Genomic DNA, 19,151 nt, shown 5'->3' on the forward strand with positions numbered 1-19,151 from the left:
AGAAACATATATTTGACACGGATCAAAGCAAAATGTGATGGAAGAACTGTATTCATTCCATAAAAATTACTGTTAGCATGATTTCCTTGCAATCTCAGAGAACACATAAAGCAAAATCAGGGTAGAATCAGAATCATAGAACATACTGAGTTGGGAGGGACCCAAGAGGATTGTCAGGTCAACTCCCAGCATGAACAGGACAACTCCAAATGTCACACCATGTATCTGGGAGCATTGTTCTAACACTTCTTGAACTCTGGCAGGCTTGTTGCAGTGACCACTTCCCTGGGGTAGAGCAGATGGCACATACATGACAGTGCTCTGCCATTTCATTGTTTAGTTTCCAGCACTACACAGAGTGATCTCTCTTCTTATTTATGAGAGGGCATGGTGGTTCCATTTCCTAATTTTTCTTAAGTCTCCCATTTCTTTCCAAGGTCTTACTCTCTTTTGCCATTACTCTTGCCATCTGGGGCCAAATCTGCAATCATTTGTTCAAGCAAAGCACTGAACAGTTTGAATACGGAGAGACTGAATATGAAGTGTGTAATCAAGTTCCTAATTCATCTTGTATCTGTTTTCTTTTTTCTCTGTGATCTTAATCGCTGTCTTTTTCACAGTTCATACTTTGCAACTTCTTTGCAGGATGTGCTGGCACATTTCCTCTCTTCTATGCTTTTTCTGTGTCTCTTGTTTCCTTTATTCTTCCATGCTCTTCTGTATTTCCATTTTAACTACTTTGTGTTGCTTAGCAACACCCAGAATGACACCAACTAGGTAAGGTCCCACTGCTTCTAACAAGCTTCACCTTACAAGGAACAAAAATATAATTTAACTTCACACTCCCAGTGAATTTACTTCCTCAGAACAGCACTGATCTCTAATTTATATCTCATTAACTTGATGTTTTCCACGAAAGCTGAGAGTGAGTCAAACACACAGAAACACACGGGGTTTCATGAGATATTTGCACCTTTCAGTTTCCCTTTGTTTTGCTCTGAGATTGTTAACCTGCCAAGACAATAACAAACTGAAAAGATAAGGTTTTAGATCCTGGCTTTCCCAACATGCAGATCCAGAGACTGTGATGGACCTAAAAATGCTCAAACTGCTACACTCAGTTATGAACCCAAACTTTATAAGAAGTTGGAAGATGTTTAGATTGTGAGACTGAAGCCTGGTCACAAATCTAATTAAACGCCATCCAAATGCTTCCAATAAACATCTTTAATATCCTAAATTTTATACCAGGCTGCTTTGTCCCTTGGCAGAATAGAGCAGAAACAAAACAAATGGGCTAAACTGCTTTTTTATTATTATTATTACTATTTACAATTGTTTTGGACAACTTATTTAACCAGAAATATTCTGAAGATGGGACAAGAAATATAATACTTTATATGTCACAAGCTATTATCAATTTCAAATCACACAAGAGAATTTTTTTCCACACAAAATCACAATGTGAAACACTCAAATGCACTTCTGATCTTCTTTGATATGTTCTACTTCTGAGGGGGGAAATGAAAACTGGGGGGTTTTATTTGATTGTTTAAAAATATGCTTTTAAAAATCAGTTACTGATTAAAAAGATTTTCTATGTTTTGAAATCTGAATACAGATGGGACTTGCCATTTACACATTTTCCCAGAATCATTAAAAACGTTTTTTGGAAAGTCAAGGCCACTCCCTGAAATATATTGGGGAAAAAAAATCACATTTATTCAGTAAAATTCTTGAAAAATAACTGACATTTTCACGCTAGCTCCAGAAAGAAGCTGATTTCCAAACTGGCAAGGCCCTACACTGGACTGAGAAATCCTGGCTTTGGGTTTATAAATTATGTTTATAAAACCCAGAGAGGAACACGAACATCATACATAGTAGTACATCTAGAGATAGATCTTTAAAATAAATTCTTTGATCTCCAGTCATACAATACTTCAATTAACTATTTGATTTCACTTGGCTTTTTTTCAGCCCCTGCGATCACGTAATGTCAGCCCTGGAGATACTTTTATTCAGCAAGCAGATATCATGATGAATAATACTTATTCAGCCAACTACAGCTTTTAATTGGTTTTTTTAGGGTCTGGTTCAGTAGCCCTTACTCATGTTGAGTAATACTCACCGCACAAATAGTCCTGCTGTGGCAGTCACGTTAATCATCGAAAGCACTGGTGAACTAAGCCCTGAATAAGTAACAACTCTTATATTTATTTAACCAAGTATGGTAATTTCATCCCAAATATCCATGTACCTCCTGACATACAAAAAATGCTCAATTACTAATAACCTATTGCACAACAGTGTGCTTACATAATATATAACTATAATTATACTGTACTACATTTTTATATTTTTATTAATGGAATTCAGTGTGGCACCAAGTAACAGCAAAACTGTGTCCATGCCAAAACTACGTATTCCTCTGTATATTTCTGCTTCTAACACATCTATTAAACATAACTAAGAAAATAGGTGAGTGAAAGAGATTAAATTCTGAGGTCTGAATATACAGAAAAAAATCTACCAGTCTAACAGTAGCAGACAAGCCTCATACCTTCTAACACTGAATGTATCTCTGGAGAGAGTTCCTGCTTCCTGGAATGAAAAACAAACAAATGTCTAATATGGTTGAATTACATAAAAAGAAAACCAAGAAACTAACTCTGTCTCTAGGTATGCCTTGCTTTCCAACAAATACTTGTACATAAATAAAGTCGGGATATCTTACCAGGAATCAAGATCCAATAAACAGTGAAGGAAAACAAGTATTACTTGCTCAGTATTAATTCTTTCTCACCATCATTTTTGTCCCTTTTGTTTTGAATTTCTGTTCTACAGAGCAAGTCCTCATGTATAGATGAATATATACATATATATACCCTCCCTGAGTACATAAAGGATTATATATGGTGACTTATCTGCTCTCATGGTGACCCTGCTACCAGCAGATCTTAAAAATAAATCCAAATCAGTAAAAACTTCTTAGAATGAACTCCAGCAAAGAGACAAAAAAGCTCCACTGCCAGTGAAAAAGAAAATAAACAAACATTTCGGTGTCTAAAGTTGGAATCTAAAACTAGCTGGTGTGCAGATGTATCATTTCACATTGCCCTGGGCTTGCCTCTTCAGGGTTGGATTCAAATAAAATTCCAAAGTCACTCAAAATTACAGGTTACTTAGAGTCATAGAAACAGCAACAGCTGCAAGAGCAGAGTTATCGATGTCAGATTTAACAGCAATTGAAGAAAGCTCACAGTCTGCGTAGTGTATTTCCACTCTTTTCTTTACAGGAGAAGCCCTGCAGCCACCTCACCAAAACCCAAGGGTTCAGGAAACCAGATGCAGGCTAAAGCCTGTACATCAGGTAATCTCTATACCCTCTGCTGTGCCTTAAACTCCTCTGTAAGGCACAAAAACCATGGACTGGCTTCTCTCTGTGATAGGAACATGGTTACCCCCATGATTACTGTGATCTACAAAAGCACCTTCCCTAACTCACAAGTGCTCTTTGCACATCATGTCTGAGATCAGTGCTCCCTGAAAATGTTGCAGTTTTTTGTATTCTGGACAAGATTTGCCTTTGGAGCTTGTTCATTTGTTTGTTCAATGACATCCCTGTGTTTTAAACATTTCATATTTTAGCAGATTTTTAATGGCAGCTCCACTTACAAGTGTATGTACAGAATAACTATGAGTAAAACCCTCTTTTCTATTATGTTTTATAAGTGAAACAGCAAAATATTCAGAGTGGCACTACCTATTCACAAAGTTTGTATTCAAGCTGATATTGATGGAAGTCAGAAAAACACAAATCATTTTGTACAGCTTTTGGTGTACCACCTGGTAGGTGTCTGCAAGAACTGCAAATAATAAATCTTTAATAGCTGAAGTTGCCTATTTCAAACAGTAACACCATTCCCTCTCTTATGTTGATGCAATTCAGAAAAAAAAACAAACTCAAAAGCAGGTCACTGGTGAAAGAAGCATAAGCAGAAAAAGATATTCCAACCCTGAGTTTAAGCACAGGCTGCTTTCATCACAGTAAGGGCTATATATCGTGAACTCGAAAGCCAGAAAAATGTCCACCAAAAAAATTGTTAACCCTCTGTCTGAATACCCTCTGTCCATTCCATAGGTTAAACATTTCTCTTTCTGAAGGGTATTAGCGTTACCTTCATGTTTTCTTGCCAGCCTTGCCTTTCAGTATGTAGAGGTTTCTCTGTCATACAGGATGTGATAGGCAAAGAATTGCTCTCTAGCAAGTCAAATGTCTGTGCATGAGAGTGCACAAGGGGGAAATGACACCGTTTTTCACATCAAGGGAAGAAAAGAGAGGCTCTGTAAACTAAACATACAGGGGAAGATGCCCTTTGGATCAACAGGTCAAGTGAACACTCCTCACAGTGCCTGGATCCTCTGCTTTCTGAAAAGAGCACAACTACAATATTTACTCAAGTGACGACCCCTTCAAAATCAGTAAGAGGAACAGTGGATGTAGAGGCAGCCCAGTAACACAGAGCATTTTTAAGTTTTGGTGAATTTCTGCCACTTGTCAGTCTTATTCTCTCTGCATTTTTTTTTCCAGATGGCATACACACAGAGCATGTATTCATTTTACTTTGTTCTCAATTAAAAAGTATAGGAATCCTAAGAATTTAATTTTTCCAGACTTGTCATCCAGTCATTTTCACCAAACACTTGGGAAGAAAACATTACGGATACACAAAATTAGCCCCAAGTGAATTAATGTGTTCCTAGCAAATGAAATACATTGATGTTGACAGAGGAATGAGAATTCCTATTGCAAATATTTGTCACTTAGCTCATATTTTGGTTTTAGAAACTTCAGCTGGACTAATCATGTCTAAGGCAAATGAAACAGCTTCTTATAAGGCTAAACAGTTGGAAGTATACAACAAACAGTATTTCAGGCTATGCAACTCTGCACAAGCAAGAGAGAAGAAATCTTTCTTCTTTGCATGCTTGCACAGCAGCAGCTGGAATCTACTTCTGGACTGGCAGCTCCTGCCTTCTCACCTCACAGACTTTCTGCGAGCAACCTTGCAGACTGGCAGATGAAAAAGAGGTACAGTATTACTGCACCTCCAATACACTGAATCCAAGTTGCTTCTGAGGAACGAACTTTGTGGAAGTCAGAGACTTGCCCCCACACTGCTTTTAGCACATCTCAAAGAGTGTGCCTCATTTTCCCAGGACTGAAGCCACTCGACCACAAACTGAGGAAAAAGCTGTAATCTGTGGAGTGGTGCAGATTAAATTTCCTTGGAAGATCTCTGGCACAGCTCTGGCCCCCACCCCATGCTATCCAACTGTGGTGATGGCATACAGATGGACAGGACAAACACCCTTCAGAAAGGATTTGGGATGCCCCTTTTCCCACCAACAACCCTGGTAACACCATCTCATGGGGAAAGAGGAGCTTTGTGGCAGGTTTTCAGGCAGGAAGGCCAGCCAAACCCTCTGTTCCACCCTGGCGGAAACAGACCAACGAAAGGCTACAGTGGCTCCAGAAAGAAAACCTCTGTATTAAAAGCCAAATAACACAGAGCTACAATAATAAATATACACTATCTCAATCAGGAAATACAGTCTAAAAGGTTCATGAAAGTTCAGCTTCAGCAATAACAATATATATATCGCTTCAATTCTCCATCCTGCCAAAGAGAGATGTCCTTTTCTCTGAATAAAAGAAAAACCCACTCAAACTGACTCCTGTACGAAAACACTACTCCAATGACTATAAATGCGGCCGAATAGGAGGATCTTTGATTTCCTCCGTTGATTTCTTGGGTGGGCTTTTCCTTGCTTGGTTTTTTTCTTTCTTTTTTTTTCTTTTCTTTTTTAACCAAAAGGTTCGTTTAAAACGGGTATTAAATATATAAAACGCGCACACAGAATTTGGTCCCGTCGGGGCTGGCCAGGTCAGGTCAGGGCAGGGCGGGACGGGCGCTGGGGCAGCCCCGCGTCCCGCCGCGCACCTGTGGCACGCTTTAAACAACAAAAACACGACAGAGTCCGTTCCGCGTCCCTCCACAGCACACGACAAAGAGAAGGGGGTCACCGGGAGAGGCTACTTGGCGGCGGTGGAGGTGCCGGCGGTGGTGCCGCGGCGCTGCTCCATCCCGTTGGGCAGGAACCCGGCGATGATGGGCACGGGCCAGATGAGGGCGGCCACGCTCCACACGATGATGACCAGAGTCATGAAACACGCCACCAAGGTGGACTCGATGGGCTTGCGGTTCATCCGCCAGCCCGGCTCGCCCTTTAGCTCCTCCAGGCTGAAATCCAGGCAGCAGAAATTCAGCGGCTCGCCTTGCAGCCAGTACTGGCCGGGCTCCGCCGCCGGCGGGTAGGACAGCGAGGAGGAGGAGGAGGAGGAGGAGGAGGACGAGGACGAGGAGGAGGAAGAAGAGGCAGGGGCGGCAGCGGGCTGGGGCGCGTAGCCCCGCAGGCGCCCGACCCGCCTGCCCCGCACCCAACTACAGCCCACGCAGAGGCGCAAGTCCTGCTGAGGGCTGCTGGCCGCCAGCCCCAGGTGCTCGATGACCAGCGGCGACCCCACGCGGTGGAAGGCGGCGGAGAAGAAGGCCCGTCCGTGGCCGTTGGTGGAGAAGAGCAGGAGGTCGCACTGGATGCCCAGCGGGCGGCTCCAGCGCACCACCAGCGAGCTCAGCATCTGCCGCTGCACGCTGATGTTACAGTGCGGGTCCTCGGCGGACTGCGGCTGCCCCTGCGGCTGGGGACGCTGCTGCTGCTCCTGCTGTTGCTGCCCGGAGGAGGTGGGAGTGGAAGAGAAAGGTTCTTGGCTGGGGCCGGCTGGCGTGCCTGGGCTGTCCGTGCTCCCCTCCTCCTTGCTCGCTGCCCCGTCGAGGTCCATCTCGAGGCTGCCCAAGGAGCGCGAGGAGGAGTTGGCAGGGGGCAAGAAGAGCTCCTGCTCCTGCTCTTCCTGACCGCTGGCAGCCGCCGAGGGGCTCCAGCCCTGGCAGGGCGGCATGCAGGCGGCCAGCAGTGCTGGGAAGAGCAGCGGCAGCATGGCATTGACTTAGAGTCGGAGAGGAGGAGGAGGAGCGGGAGGCTGCATGGCGCTGCCGGCTGCCATCTGGGAAGGGAGGCACAGTGCTCTCTCCGAGCAAGCGAGAGAAAGGGAAGGAGGGTTGGGCAGGCGAGGGGGTGGGAGCGGGGCTGGGGCTGCCGCGGCGACCAGCCGAGTGAGCCGGGAACCTCGGTGACGGCAGCGGCTCGCCCCTTCCCCGCCTCCTCCGCCCCCGGCCCGGTCCGGCAGCGCCCCGGCGGGAGGAGCCGTCCGCCCTGCCAACCCCGCTGCCGGCCCGGGGCAGCCGCGCTCCCTTCCTCGGGGCGCTGCCCTCGGGCGGGGACCCCTCTCCCCCTCCGCTACGCCCGATCCCCCCTCGCCCGTCTCCGGGCTCCGCCGCCTCGCCCCCGGGAGCTGCCGTAGCCGCTCGCCCTCCTCGGTGGGCATCGGCGAAGGAGAGGGGCTGGCTGCGGACAGCGCCCTCGGGTCGGGGAGGGAGGCGCGGATGCGGAAGAGCGTCCATGAAGAGCCTTCGCTTCGATTTTATAGAACGGGTTCGGGACGAGGGAGACGCGCAGGAAAAGCGTTTAAACGCGGTGACCGGGACCTTCCAGTGGTGCCCTCCACGACTGGACTCAGACGCAGTCGGACGTCCAAACATGGCCTTGGGCACGAGTTATTCCATCCGTCCGACGGGTGCTGTCGGTCCTCGTAGCAAAGATTTAAAGGAGGAAGCTCACAAGGAGCATGAAACTCCCACGCGCGATAGCCGTGAGATTTGCAGTGTTTCTTGAAACACTGCTTTATAAGCATGATAGTTTAGAACCAGACTAGGTACTCCAGCTTATTTTGTGATCCTGTGCTGGTTATAGTGTTACTCTGGACACAATTTGAGGCTTGTTGTGTTATAGTTTGACACTTGGAGCCTTGAGGAGGGACAGAAGTAATGACACAAATCTTGAATGTTTCTTAGTCTTTACCTTGAACAGAGGATGGGATAGAGTTACATTTTCCTGGCAAGCATCCAGAATTTAGACTCTTTTCTTTGTCTTTGCAGCCTTTTTCACAAATACAGGTGCAAAAGAGAGACACTAGTCTTTCCCAAATATGAATGGGATAATTTATTTAAACAATAGAACTAGAGTCCATAAGGCACTCCTTTGAGATTGGCACTGGTCCCACATCAGACATGTGCCTAAATACATCATGACAAAACCCAGAGCTCTTTGCTGTCTATTCATCTGAGCACCAAAATGTGTTTGTGCTCAGACCCAAGTTAGTCCAAAGGGTATTGGCTACCTATAATTTGGCTAGGTTTTTAGTTTTGCTTACTACAGAGAAACATGCCTGATGAAACGTTCAAAGCAAACTGTCTGCTTCCAGTTCTGGGCTTGTGCTCAAATGTTGCAATACAGTTAATACATTTTTCAGTGCTATTTCACTGTCTCTTATTTGAGAGTTCCCTGATATTTTTTATTGCCTGTTGAATGTGTCTCTACATGCATCTCCTGATGTTGTTTGTCATATCTGCACTCCCACACATTTATGGGATTTGAGTATGTCCATAGACCTCAGACCAGAAAAAGTGAGGGCCAGTGTGTAGCCAAACCTGTGTGGCCACCCATGTGCACTAATTACATTGCATTGGGATTTTTGGCACAAAGGACTGGAAATGAAACTAAGCCTCATAAATAAGATTTAGCTCCTGAACACTGTTGCAGTATGTGGGTGGCAAATGTTCTCAGGCAGAGCTTCAGTTCTTTTGGTCTCCACTCCCAACACCCAGCTGAATGCAGTTAGGGGTGTTTGAGAAGAAATTGGAGGAGAGAAGGGTTGAGCCAAGTTTCTTTTTCTGCAAGGAAAGACAACCTGCCACAGGGAAGTTAAATACATTCAACATCATTTAGACCTCCACAGAAAAGAGCTAAAAGACAGCAGCAGTTTATTTCAGGCTGGAGATGTATGGGTGCCTCATACCTAGTTCTCTGCACCAAGGAATAATTGAGCAAGTGGGTGGAAGAAGCAGAAAGTGTGGTAGATCGTTGGCTGATAGGCACTGTCCAGCAGGGTCCATTACAGATTCTTTATTTCTAGGTCTACCAGATATAATTAATCTCTGCATGGATTCAGTCATTCAGAGAAGTTGCTGCACAGTTTAAAACTCTTTGTAAGCAGTATTAATACTTATAGCTCTATTCTGTGGTTTTCAGCCACAAATCTCTAAGAACAAAGTAGTTTTATAGATAGAGAGACTGAAGCATAAAAAAACTGGAGGTCAACTAAAGGTGCCCTACATGCCACAAGCAGATCAGGGTGTAGATTTTGCAGGTTTGATTCTAGAGCTATAACTAGAACTATAACATGCACCATAGGTCACTGTAGCATTTGACAGTATGGTAGAGGAGGTGTGAAGTGGGCTATAATGATAGAATTTTAGAAGGGAATAATGAGGTAACAAGACAGTAGGAGTTTCATGAGGCAGACTGCAGAGCTGTTGGGAGGTTGAAGACTAATGGTGAGGGACAGTTGGAATCTTTGGAGTTGTTTTGTGACATTTTAACTGAGCATTTTTTACTAAAGTATTGCTTGCAAAATACTTCAAGTATGATGAAATCAAGAACAGAATAAGTATTTCTGCCCAAGTGCCATTAAAATTGCTTCTCATCAGAGCACTGTTTTAGAGCCTGAAGTCTCATAGCAGCTAGTGGAAACTGACCCTCAGTAGCTACAGATTCCAGAAAGGAATCCATAAGTGCATTCAAGTCAAAAACTTGTGATCCTCAGTCAGCATTTCTCAGCAAACTTATGTTGATCTGCACCGAGGAAAGAGAATACCTGTGGAACTTTTTCTTGACAGAGGATATGCTTTTGAAGTTGTCATTTCTGAGAGGAGTTGCATGTGGGAGAGAAGATGGGAAAGTAGCAGAGTTGGACACCCAGCCATAACATCACAGAGTTATTTTTCCTGTGGAAAGACACCTACTGTCAATTACAGGAAAAAGAGATGCTGGGAGCAAGTAAGTAAAGTGATGCGTTACCAATTTCTGTAAAACTGCCAGGTAAATAAGGAGAATTTCACAGTCAACAGCTGAAGAGGGAGGCAGGGTCAGGAAAAAGGACTTGGTACTTGAGTCCTCCCAGAAAAGAGCAGTTTCAGATCTGTGAAAGGAGTAGGATCAAGCTATCCTGATTGTTCTGAAAGGTATACTTGTTCCCAGCAGAGGAAAAACATTTCCGTGACTGTGATACAATTTAGAACATTTGGTTGGCTAATGGTTTCACAGCTTGTGTGGGGGGAGAGTCTCAGAGTAATGTGAAGAAGTGAACTGATCACATAATATCTGTGGATTGTGTCCTTTGAGGAGTCATTGATAACCACTGGTTTGCTGGTTGAGGAAGGAGCTATGGGATGTTTCATACTGCCCACCAATGTGTAGCTTTGATAGTAAGCACAGTGATCAAAAATTCCACTCTCCTCCTTCTTGCTTGGTATTCTTGTGGATTTGTCAGAAATTATTTGTGATTAGACAGTTAAGGGCCACTGAAGCTTCTGAAACGGGTAACAGAAATTGGTTGGACTGCACAGCTTGCTACTGCTGCATCATGTCAGAATGACTTATCTGCAGAGAACAGAGATCATGCACTGCACACAACCAGCCAGGGTTTTGTACCACTCTTTACAAGAGTATCAGAAGCCCAGACAAAAGGAACAGCCAGTTGGAAAGCAGGCTGAGAACAAGGGCATAATCTCTCCAGACAAGTCAACACACCTCTCTTAGCAAAAACACTAAGCTCATTGTTAGACAGGCATTTCTATCAGCAGCAGATACCACCCCTGCACCACCCTTCAGTTATAAAAACACATGTCCCTGAAGCCATAAAATACCCCACGTCCAAGATCTGGGGCACATGACTGTGATGTTAAAATAAGTTTAATAGTCATGCCCTTTTTAATTAAAAATCTGTAAACCCTTTCAGTCCAACCTTAAGCACAATCTTTAACCCCTTATCCAGATCACCACAAACTCCTGCAAAAAGCTGTACCTGCGTAGCTGAGGGAGAGAGACAAGGTGGCAGGGAAGGGGAGGGCAGTGGTGCCCAGCAAGGGCTGTTTAGCCTTGCACATCAGAATGGGCTCTGCTGGGCTTCCCATGGTCTGTAAGCCACAGAGACCATGGAAGTGTGGACCAAGGGGAAGAAACTGCCATCAGGAATCCTAAAGGGAGTACTGAAGGAGGGTTATCCATGGCAATTACTGCAAAGTTTAATCCATCTATAAATAGGATTGCTAGAAAATTGGGAAAAGATTGTTCAGAGCATCAGGTGGTATCTGTAAGATAGAGGGCCTGCTGGATGAGTGCTCTGAGAGCTTTGAGGAGTACTCATCCTTGGAATTCTGTTAGAACTAAAAAGACTGCTTCAGTTCTAAAGGTGTGAGAAATATATGCAGAGAATATATCAACAGTCTTTCAGAACTTTTTGTAGTATGTTATATATCGGCTGAGGCTTTTAGACAAACATCAAAAGTAAACAACAGGAAAAGATTCTGTGGGAATGTATTTAAGAGAGAAGTAGTCAAAAGAGCAAACTTTGCACTTCCACAGCTGAAGGTGGTCTTGAGGTATTCACAAAACATCATAGGTATTGGATAGGTCTAGTTGGCCTGCAAGGAGCGTTAATTGCAATACTTTCATGTATTCCATTTATACAATGGATAGGATTCGACCAGTGTTCCAGAAGACTGGATTCACGTTCTTGCCTAGGCTCCCAGTTGCAGGTTGATTAAAACCCTCACTCATGTAAGACTTCCTCTTAACTGAAATTCTAAAGCTTAGGGAAGATTCAGCCTTTGACTATATTTATTTTGTCTTGTAACTACCACGCTTGCTTATTTTATACTTCATTGGCCAGGAGCCTGACTACAATTATAATCTATTTTGCCTCAAATTTATTTCACCAGTAGGCATAGGCAGTGTTGGAGTTTGGCTGAAACTGGCAAATTTAGGATCCGATATGTTGATAAAGATAATAAATCCAAATTAAATGGTCTGTGAAGGTAGAGTTGAGAGACTGGCAATCTGAGTAATTTCAAAGACATCTCAGATAGGGCTAAAGGGCAATGTAAGAGCTTTGTTCCCACCAGAGTATACACATTGCAGGACTCAGGCTTACTTTCTACCAGCTAAAGGCTATTGCAGGATGGGTTTGTCTGGGAGTCAAACTTTATGTGTTCTTGAAGCACAGATATTCTGAACATCTGAATGAGCCCTGGGGTTCTGGGCAAGCTCTGACATGTCACAGACATTCTGGAAGGAAAAGAGATGTAGTAAAGCAGTAGTTGTTTAATGCCAATGCTGTGGGGGTAACAGGAATGTGAAAACATTTGGTGTGATTACACATGAAATTGTTCTGCAAAATATTTGTACATAAAATAGCATTCCTTAATGACTATTTTATGAGTTTGTCTTTAGAAAATCTAAACATTTACTACAATACATTGAAAAATAGCTCCCTGGAAAGCATTTAATTCTGCAAATACTTTGAGTGTTTCCCAGTCTGTTCTGAACATTGCCCTAAGGCTTGTCTTTACTGTTATTTATCTTTGTATAGAAAAAAAAAAGACAGGTGAAGAAGTCTAGTATTAGCCTGCACCAAGCAGATGTGGATTTGGCACTTGCTTGGGGTTCCAGTGTGGCCTCAGTCTTTCTGTGGCCTTAAAACACAGCTATGAAATATGGCACCCTGCTTCCCCAGGAAACTGCAAGACACTTGGACTGTGAAGCAATCTTGTATTTTTTTCAAAGAACAAGTGGAGGGGAATCTGAGTTTGCAGGATCCTGTGTGCAGCTCCTTAGCCAGCCTGAAGTCCTGACCATCCTCTGCTGGTCTGTTACTAGCTGGTTCTTCAGTGCTATATGATGCAGGATAGAGATGTTGTAAGGGTGTCTACAGCACAGACTTAACTGGTTTCACTGCAAGCTTTTGTCCCCAGTCAAAAAGGGAAGTGTAGAACAAAGAATGAAAAGTGGAGGCTGCAATCAACAAAGGGCGGGTGGGTGGAAGGATAACAAATACCAGAACTGGTATGAGACTGTTAAATTGTTAAAGGCTTTGAAAGTGAGAACAAGAAGCTTGCATTTGGAGCAGTGGAAGAGGAGAAATGACAGGAGAAGTGTGGAAAAAGAATGATGTGCCCAAGTGAATGAAGAGTTCCAGATGTTGTAGGCAGAGAGGAGATTACAATAGAGGAGATGCATAGGTCTTGGCTAGGCCTGGCTTTTGGCAGAGCAAGCTGAGATGAATTGTGATACTTTGGAGATGCTGCATGAAACAAATCAGTGACAGTTAAAGCACAGAGCAGCATCAACATAATCAGTAAAATTACCAGTCAAAACTAAACTCCTCCCTGATTCCAGACTGTTCATCGACACCTTAGACTGGGATTTCCAGAGCTGCTGTAAGAAGTTGGTGTGCAGAAGCAGACCTGAATTCTCAAGCATCACACAGGTACCACTTGCAGTGGTCTGCAAGCTGGTTATAGGCATGCCCCTGCTATGTGCCTTGCCTGCTGTGCCTTCTCAGTGAGACACTTTTGCTGTGTCTCAGAGGGGAAAAGAGATTCATCTGCCTCCATGAGTCAGCAGAACAGCATTAACTCTTTCTGGAAGTGTCAGTGCCAGAGAGTGGGGCTGAGTCACCCAGGCAGGTACAGCCAGCCTGATGCCCACCCATTCCTTTATTTGGGAAGCAGTGCTGAGAAGGTGGTTACATTTCCCACTCCAGTCCTCAGTCCAGCATCATTATTGTTTGCAAAACAGCAGACAGTCTCAACTGTCAGATTCAAAAAGCTGTCAGCTGTTTCTGGGTTAGATACAAACCAGATTTAAAAGGAAACAAAATGTTCTTCATTTCTAGGGAACTTGCTAGTTCATGCTACTTATTTTCCCAGCAATAGCTGCAATCCGTATGAGCCATAATTAGGCACTCAAACCTCAAGACTAATACCTTTGCTAAGCTGAAGTAGCTTCATGCAAGAGAAAGGAGTCAGAGCTTTAGTTCCTAAAGTTCAGTTCCTTTTAAAGAACTCTTGTCCTAATCCAGCAAAATCAGCACATGAACAAGGCAACTGATTGCTTTCAGCAGGACCATTGCACTCATAAGTGCTGTTCTGTACGGTATTACAGATTCACCCTTAATGTGGGAGTACACAAGTAAGAACAAATTCCTTTAAACCTGATGCGTTGAACAAGCAGCAGAGGAACACTGGCTTTTCAGAAACAAAGATTTTCTATTTTCATGCAAATGTTCCCGATGTTGTGAAGCAGAAGGAGATGCTTAGAAAATACATGAAGTACAAAATACTTGCTCTCTAAGAGATTGATATTCACTCAGCATTACCTGCCCTTTCCATGAACTAACAATCACAAAACAAGTAGGGAATATAGCCTCTGATGTTGTGTGCCTGGTTCTTTGCTGAACTGATCAAGTTTAGAAGGTGTGCCTGGAGAGTGTCTGGATATTTACTATGTCTTGGCTTGATTTTGCAAATTGAAGAGGGATGCACCTCAGCCCTAAGATGTGTACCTTAATTTAGTCTGTTGGATTTCTTGCTTAAACCATCATGTCAAATGCTGCTGTTGCTAATATTATACATGAGTCCATCACCCACATCATTGCATTTGCCCAGAGCTGACAATTGCATTTTTATCTTCTCATGAAGAATGATGGGTGGTAATCTGTCATAGCTATATTCAGGCTCCTCTTCTTGAGTTCTAGCTATGAATGAAGGCTTTGTTCCTCTTCTCACCTATACCCATATACTGTACTCTAATCCTGCTGCAGCCAACAAACTGTGCTGCTAGAACTGCTATGGCCCCCTGATTTCCAGACTCTGGTATACACGTCCCAAACCCTCAATTATGAGAAGGTGGTATAGGCATGTTTATGCTTTTGGCCACATCTTATCCATTGCAGCTAGATAAAACCACAGACAAAAATAGGATTTAAAAATAACCCCCTGTATTCTTATTGCAAGTCAGGAAAATTTAATTAGTCTCTATGGGATTTCCATGTGCCAGGACAGTCAGGGATGCTGACACCAGTGACCACTAGAATAAAGAGGATAATCTCAGAGAGAGTCTATAATGCTTTAATTAGCCCAATGCCTTATGAGAATATTATTTGTATTGTATTGTCTGCATATCTAAATATTGAATTAGCTTTCATCCCTGACATAAAATACTTGCTGGCTACATTTTCTTCTTCATACCAGATCAATAGCATCTGCAGGCAGCAGGTTAGATCCCAATCTGTTTTCCCAGCTTTATTGCATATGTACAAATACAATGCCAGAAGAGAAAGGATTATCTTCCATTGGGAAGCAGTTTTCTCAAAAATCTGACTCAGGATTGCCTGAATATCCTGGTTTAGAAGTTCTTTGATTTCCTTTCTGTTAACTTGTGTTCGTGCTTCAGCTGTTTGATTTTGGTGTGTATTTCTTGACACTGATATCTGCCAATACACATATTCCTGCCTACAGTAAAACAGATGGCTTCTCTGTGCTACAAAGTGATAGATGTTAATCCACTGATCATGGCTTTTGAGGTATCTGTAAATGGACGTTGGAGCCTTTCTTGGACTTTCATCTCTGTTTTCAACTTTGCTATCATCCCTGTACAGTTTTTGCTTACTGATAGGCTGGTGTCAAATCCTTACTCAGGAGGGTGGACCTTGACTGACTCACATGCTTAGAGGTTGCAGAACTTCCCCCAGACAGCCTGGATTTTCTGCCTGCAGTATCTGAACCAATACTCCTAGTCCTTCTCTTCCATGATTTGTACCTACCAGATCTGAAATAGTGTAACTGGGACTGCAATTTAGTTGTCTCTCACTATGTAAAATTACCTGTATAGTTTATTTTCACTTTCTGCCAGCAATTCTGCTCAAATGGACCTACTGGGTGTCTGGTTCTAGGAGACAAGGAGAACAGTTTCAATTTAGGGACATTTTTATCTCACTTCTATTCTCCCTGCTTCTAGCCTACGAATTGGAAGACAGATTCGGTATGTCGGCAGTGATAAGAAGGAAGCCACAGAAATGTTAAGTCAAGGTAGTTGCTTGTTAACTGGTAATTGCATAAGAAGAAATACACAGCTTAGTGTCACACTTTAACAAAAAAAAAATCAAGATATTTGTGTCTTGCAGAGAAAATCATTTTATAGGACAAAATTAGAAAGAAGTAGGGAGCATAAGTCTTAGTGGGTTTGCCAGAAACTTGGGTTTTTATGTAGCTGGAGGAGGTGGGCATTAGACTCTCCAGCTGTTCTCCCTGCAGTCAAGTACTCCAGGAGCTGGTTTTCTCTAGAGCTTTTACAAATGCTGATGCTATTTTCGTCCCACAATTTTATACCCTTGAGCACACACATAAGGAACAAAGATGAGTTTAATAAACAGGACTCACTGAGGCTCTACTGATTAGTGAAGAAGAATATAGTTAATTTTGTAGTGTTATTTCCTTATTCAGATTAGTGTCTTTGAGGATCAAACATTGACATGATATGCTGTAAGGATTTCCCCCAGTGGTTAAAGCAAATTATCTCATTTAAGTAAAATTGTCCCTATAACTTGAACTTGAGGCTTAACTGACACAATCAGCCTTCTGATGGTCCTTTGTACCAGATGAAAATTTGACATGAGAATTAGGATTTGTTGTGTCACTGTTGAAAAAAAGGATCTTGAGTTATGCTTGAAAATGGCATCTTCCGAGGCAAAGTCCAAAAGCAGTTTGAAAGCAGCAGAGTTTCTTTTGTGAAAAATCTTATTTACTATAATTAAAACTGGTTTGGACTTAGGTCTCTTCCACAGACAATTCTGATATTTAATAAATTAATATAAAATCATTCTGATGTAGAAATTCCTCAGGAAATTGAAACTCTGAAAAAAATTGTTTCCAAGCTATTATTATATGGATTTTAAATTGTTGGCTTACTAGTGTCATGTCAGTAACCAAAACTGCTTTGTGCAAACTGTACTATCTTGATTAATTTTGCTTAGACTTTTCATCAAATTAATGTCTCAAGTATCACATTTCTCCAACATCATGTTTATATGTTATCTAATTATTTAATACAAAATACAGTAGAAAATATATGCAAACGCCAATATCAAGCAGTAACATCAGAAGTGTTTTATTAAACTCAGCATTTCAACAAGATCACATCAAAGCTAAAAGGGTGAGATGGTTACATCATTGAAAACTGAACTTTAGAGTTGCAAGTTGTCACTAAATGGTTTAATCTTGACAAAGCCATATTTTTTGCCCACTTTGAAGGGCAGGCTTTTGGCTCACTCACACACCTAATGCTGATTATTAGCATTGTAATAAAAATCCCTTTTAGAGAATTTACATCTGGTCACTCAGAGATGGTCAGACTCTTCTAATCATAATATCCTGGGTCCAACGTGCCAGGGCTACAAAAATGCATGTATAGAAATGCTAAACAATTCATTCCAAAGGCCAGGTTTACCTCACAAATGGGGTTTACATCAATGTCATCCTGTTGATTTTGACAGATATATTTCTGATTAAGACACAGAAGAGTGGAGAGACTTGAAACCATAAATTTGATTGCAATACCTCCAGACAACTGCTGAAATAATGGTGTTCTCTGTGGTTTCAGTAGTAATTTTGGGGGGGTCAGGTTTTTCAGCTACTAGAAACTGCTTTTGAAGTCAATTCCATTGAGAAAGTATTTGTTTCACAGCAAGTATTTGCTACTGAGTCCCACAGGGACTGTCAGCACTAGATGAAGATCTCCAGGAGCTCAGCACTGAAGATGATCATTGTTTATATAAATGCTATACCTGTAGCATTACTGCACCTGGATCCATTTAGCTTGCTTCAAAGAACTTGCAAGAGGCACTAGAAAAACATATGGATAATACCTTGGGCAGAGCTCTTATACATGTGTAGTCCATGTATAATCCATTCTAAGAGGTGAAACCCCCTACCTGAGGTAGAAGGACCACATATATGCACATATATCTGTATTATATACAGATAATATTATGCTCAAATGAAAACTTATTTCATTTTCCCTTAAGTTTCCTGTAAAAGCCAGTCTCAGACATACACTGAGCAATGTTGAAGCCCAGAGCTGTGAATGGGAGGCAGTTCCTTGCCCTCTGTACTCCACCTCCCCAGCATGGTCTAGTGGAAGATCATATCAGAAAAGGCCCTGAAGTGAATCAATTCTTTGATCAACTTGTCTGATCAGGATAGAACAGGGTGCTTCCCTCTACCACTTCTTCCTTTAAAGTGTGATTGCAAGCACCTGAAAATATATTTAGCTCTAAACAAGCAAGAATAGCTAAGCACAGAATAGCTAAATTAGATGGGACCATTAGACCCTTTTGTCCACTCTCCTGCTCTAATCTGGGTCATCTAGAGTAGGTTGTTCAGGGCCAGGTCTGGTCAGGTTTTCATTATCTCCAAAGATGGAGACTCCACAATTACTCTAGACAACTTATGCCAGTCTTTGACTAACCATATTTAAATGCAATTTCCTGTATTTCAACATGTGCATATTGCTTCTTGTCCTTTAACTGGGTAACACTGAGCTACAACTCAGTGGATGCCACTACAGCACCCAGCACAGAGAGAACTAGTTTTGAGTATGCATTGTAGGTGCTCTTGTAGTAAAAAAAATCCTCCTAAACCATAGAGAAATAGCAGCAACAGTCACGCAGGATTTCTTTCTCCAAGAATCCCAGAGGTTCCAGTGCTTCCTAATTAAACTGAATAAATAATTCATTTGCCACCATAGACATTGTACCAGATAAGGTCAGTGCCCATGGAACAGGAGCTAGGAGAATCACCATGCAGGATCAGTGTGAATCTCCTTGGTTGCTGGAGCTCCTGTGCAGGAGAGGGAGGCAAGGAGGGAAATAGAGCCACTGGGGTAGCAATACCTGCGTGAGGCAGGAGACCTTCTGCTGGACACTTGCACCGTACGCTGGGAGCTGGAGGCTCTGCAGAGTGTGGGGGTCAGGATTCAGTATTTTCCTCTCATCCTTTGCCTGAAGTTTG

The 19,151-nt window shown here is 42.7% G+C and overlaps 1 protein-coding gene across 1 annotated transcript; it reads right to left on the bottom strand.

Annotated features, from left to right (window-relative positions):
- Nucleotides 1–5,535: 5,535 nt before the first annotated feature.
- TMEM158 (transmembrane protein 158) lies at nt 5,536–7,289 on the bottom strand. The gene has a single exon (XM_071561368.1). The coding sequence runs from the start codon at nt 7,061–7,063 to the stop codon at nt 6,101–6,103; it is 963 nt and encodes a 320-aa protein (XP_071417469.1). The 5' UTR covers nt 7,064–7,289; the 3' UTR covers nt 5,536–6,100.
- Nucleotides 7,290–19,151: the final 11,862 nt, after the last annotated feature.

This window comes from Pithys albifrons, chromosome 7, assembly GCF_047495875.1.
Source record: "Pithys albifrons albifrons isolate INPA30051 chromosome 7, PitAlb_v1, whole genome shotgun sequence".
Taxonomy (NCBI): Eukaryota; Metazoa; Chordata; class Aves; order Passeriformes; family Thamnophilidae; genus Pithys; species Pithys albifrons.

Coding starts and splice junctions, on each gene's coding strand:
- TMEM158 (XM_071561368.1), bottom strand. CDS start 7,063: ATGCTGCCGCTGCTCTTCCCAGCACTGCTGGCCGCCTGCATGCCGCCC.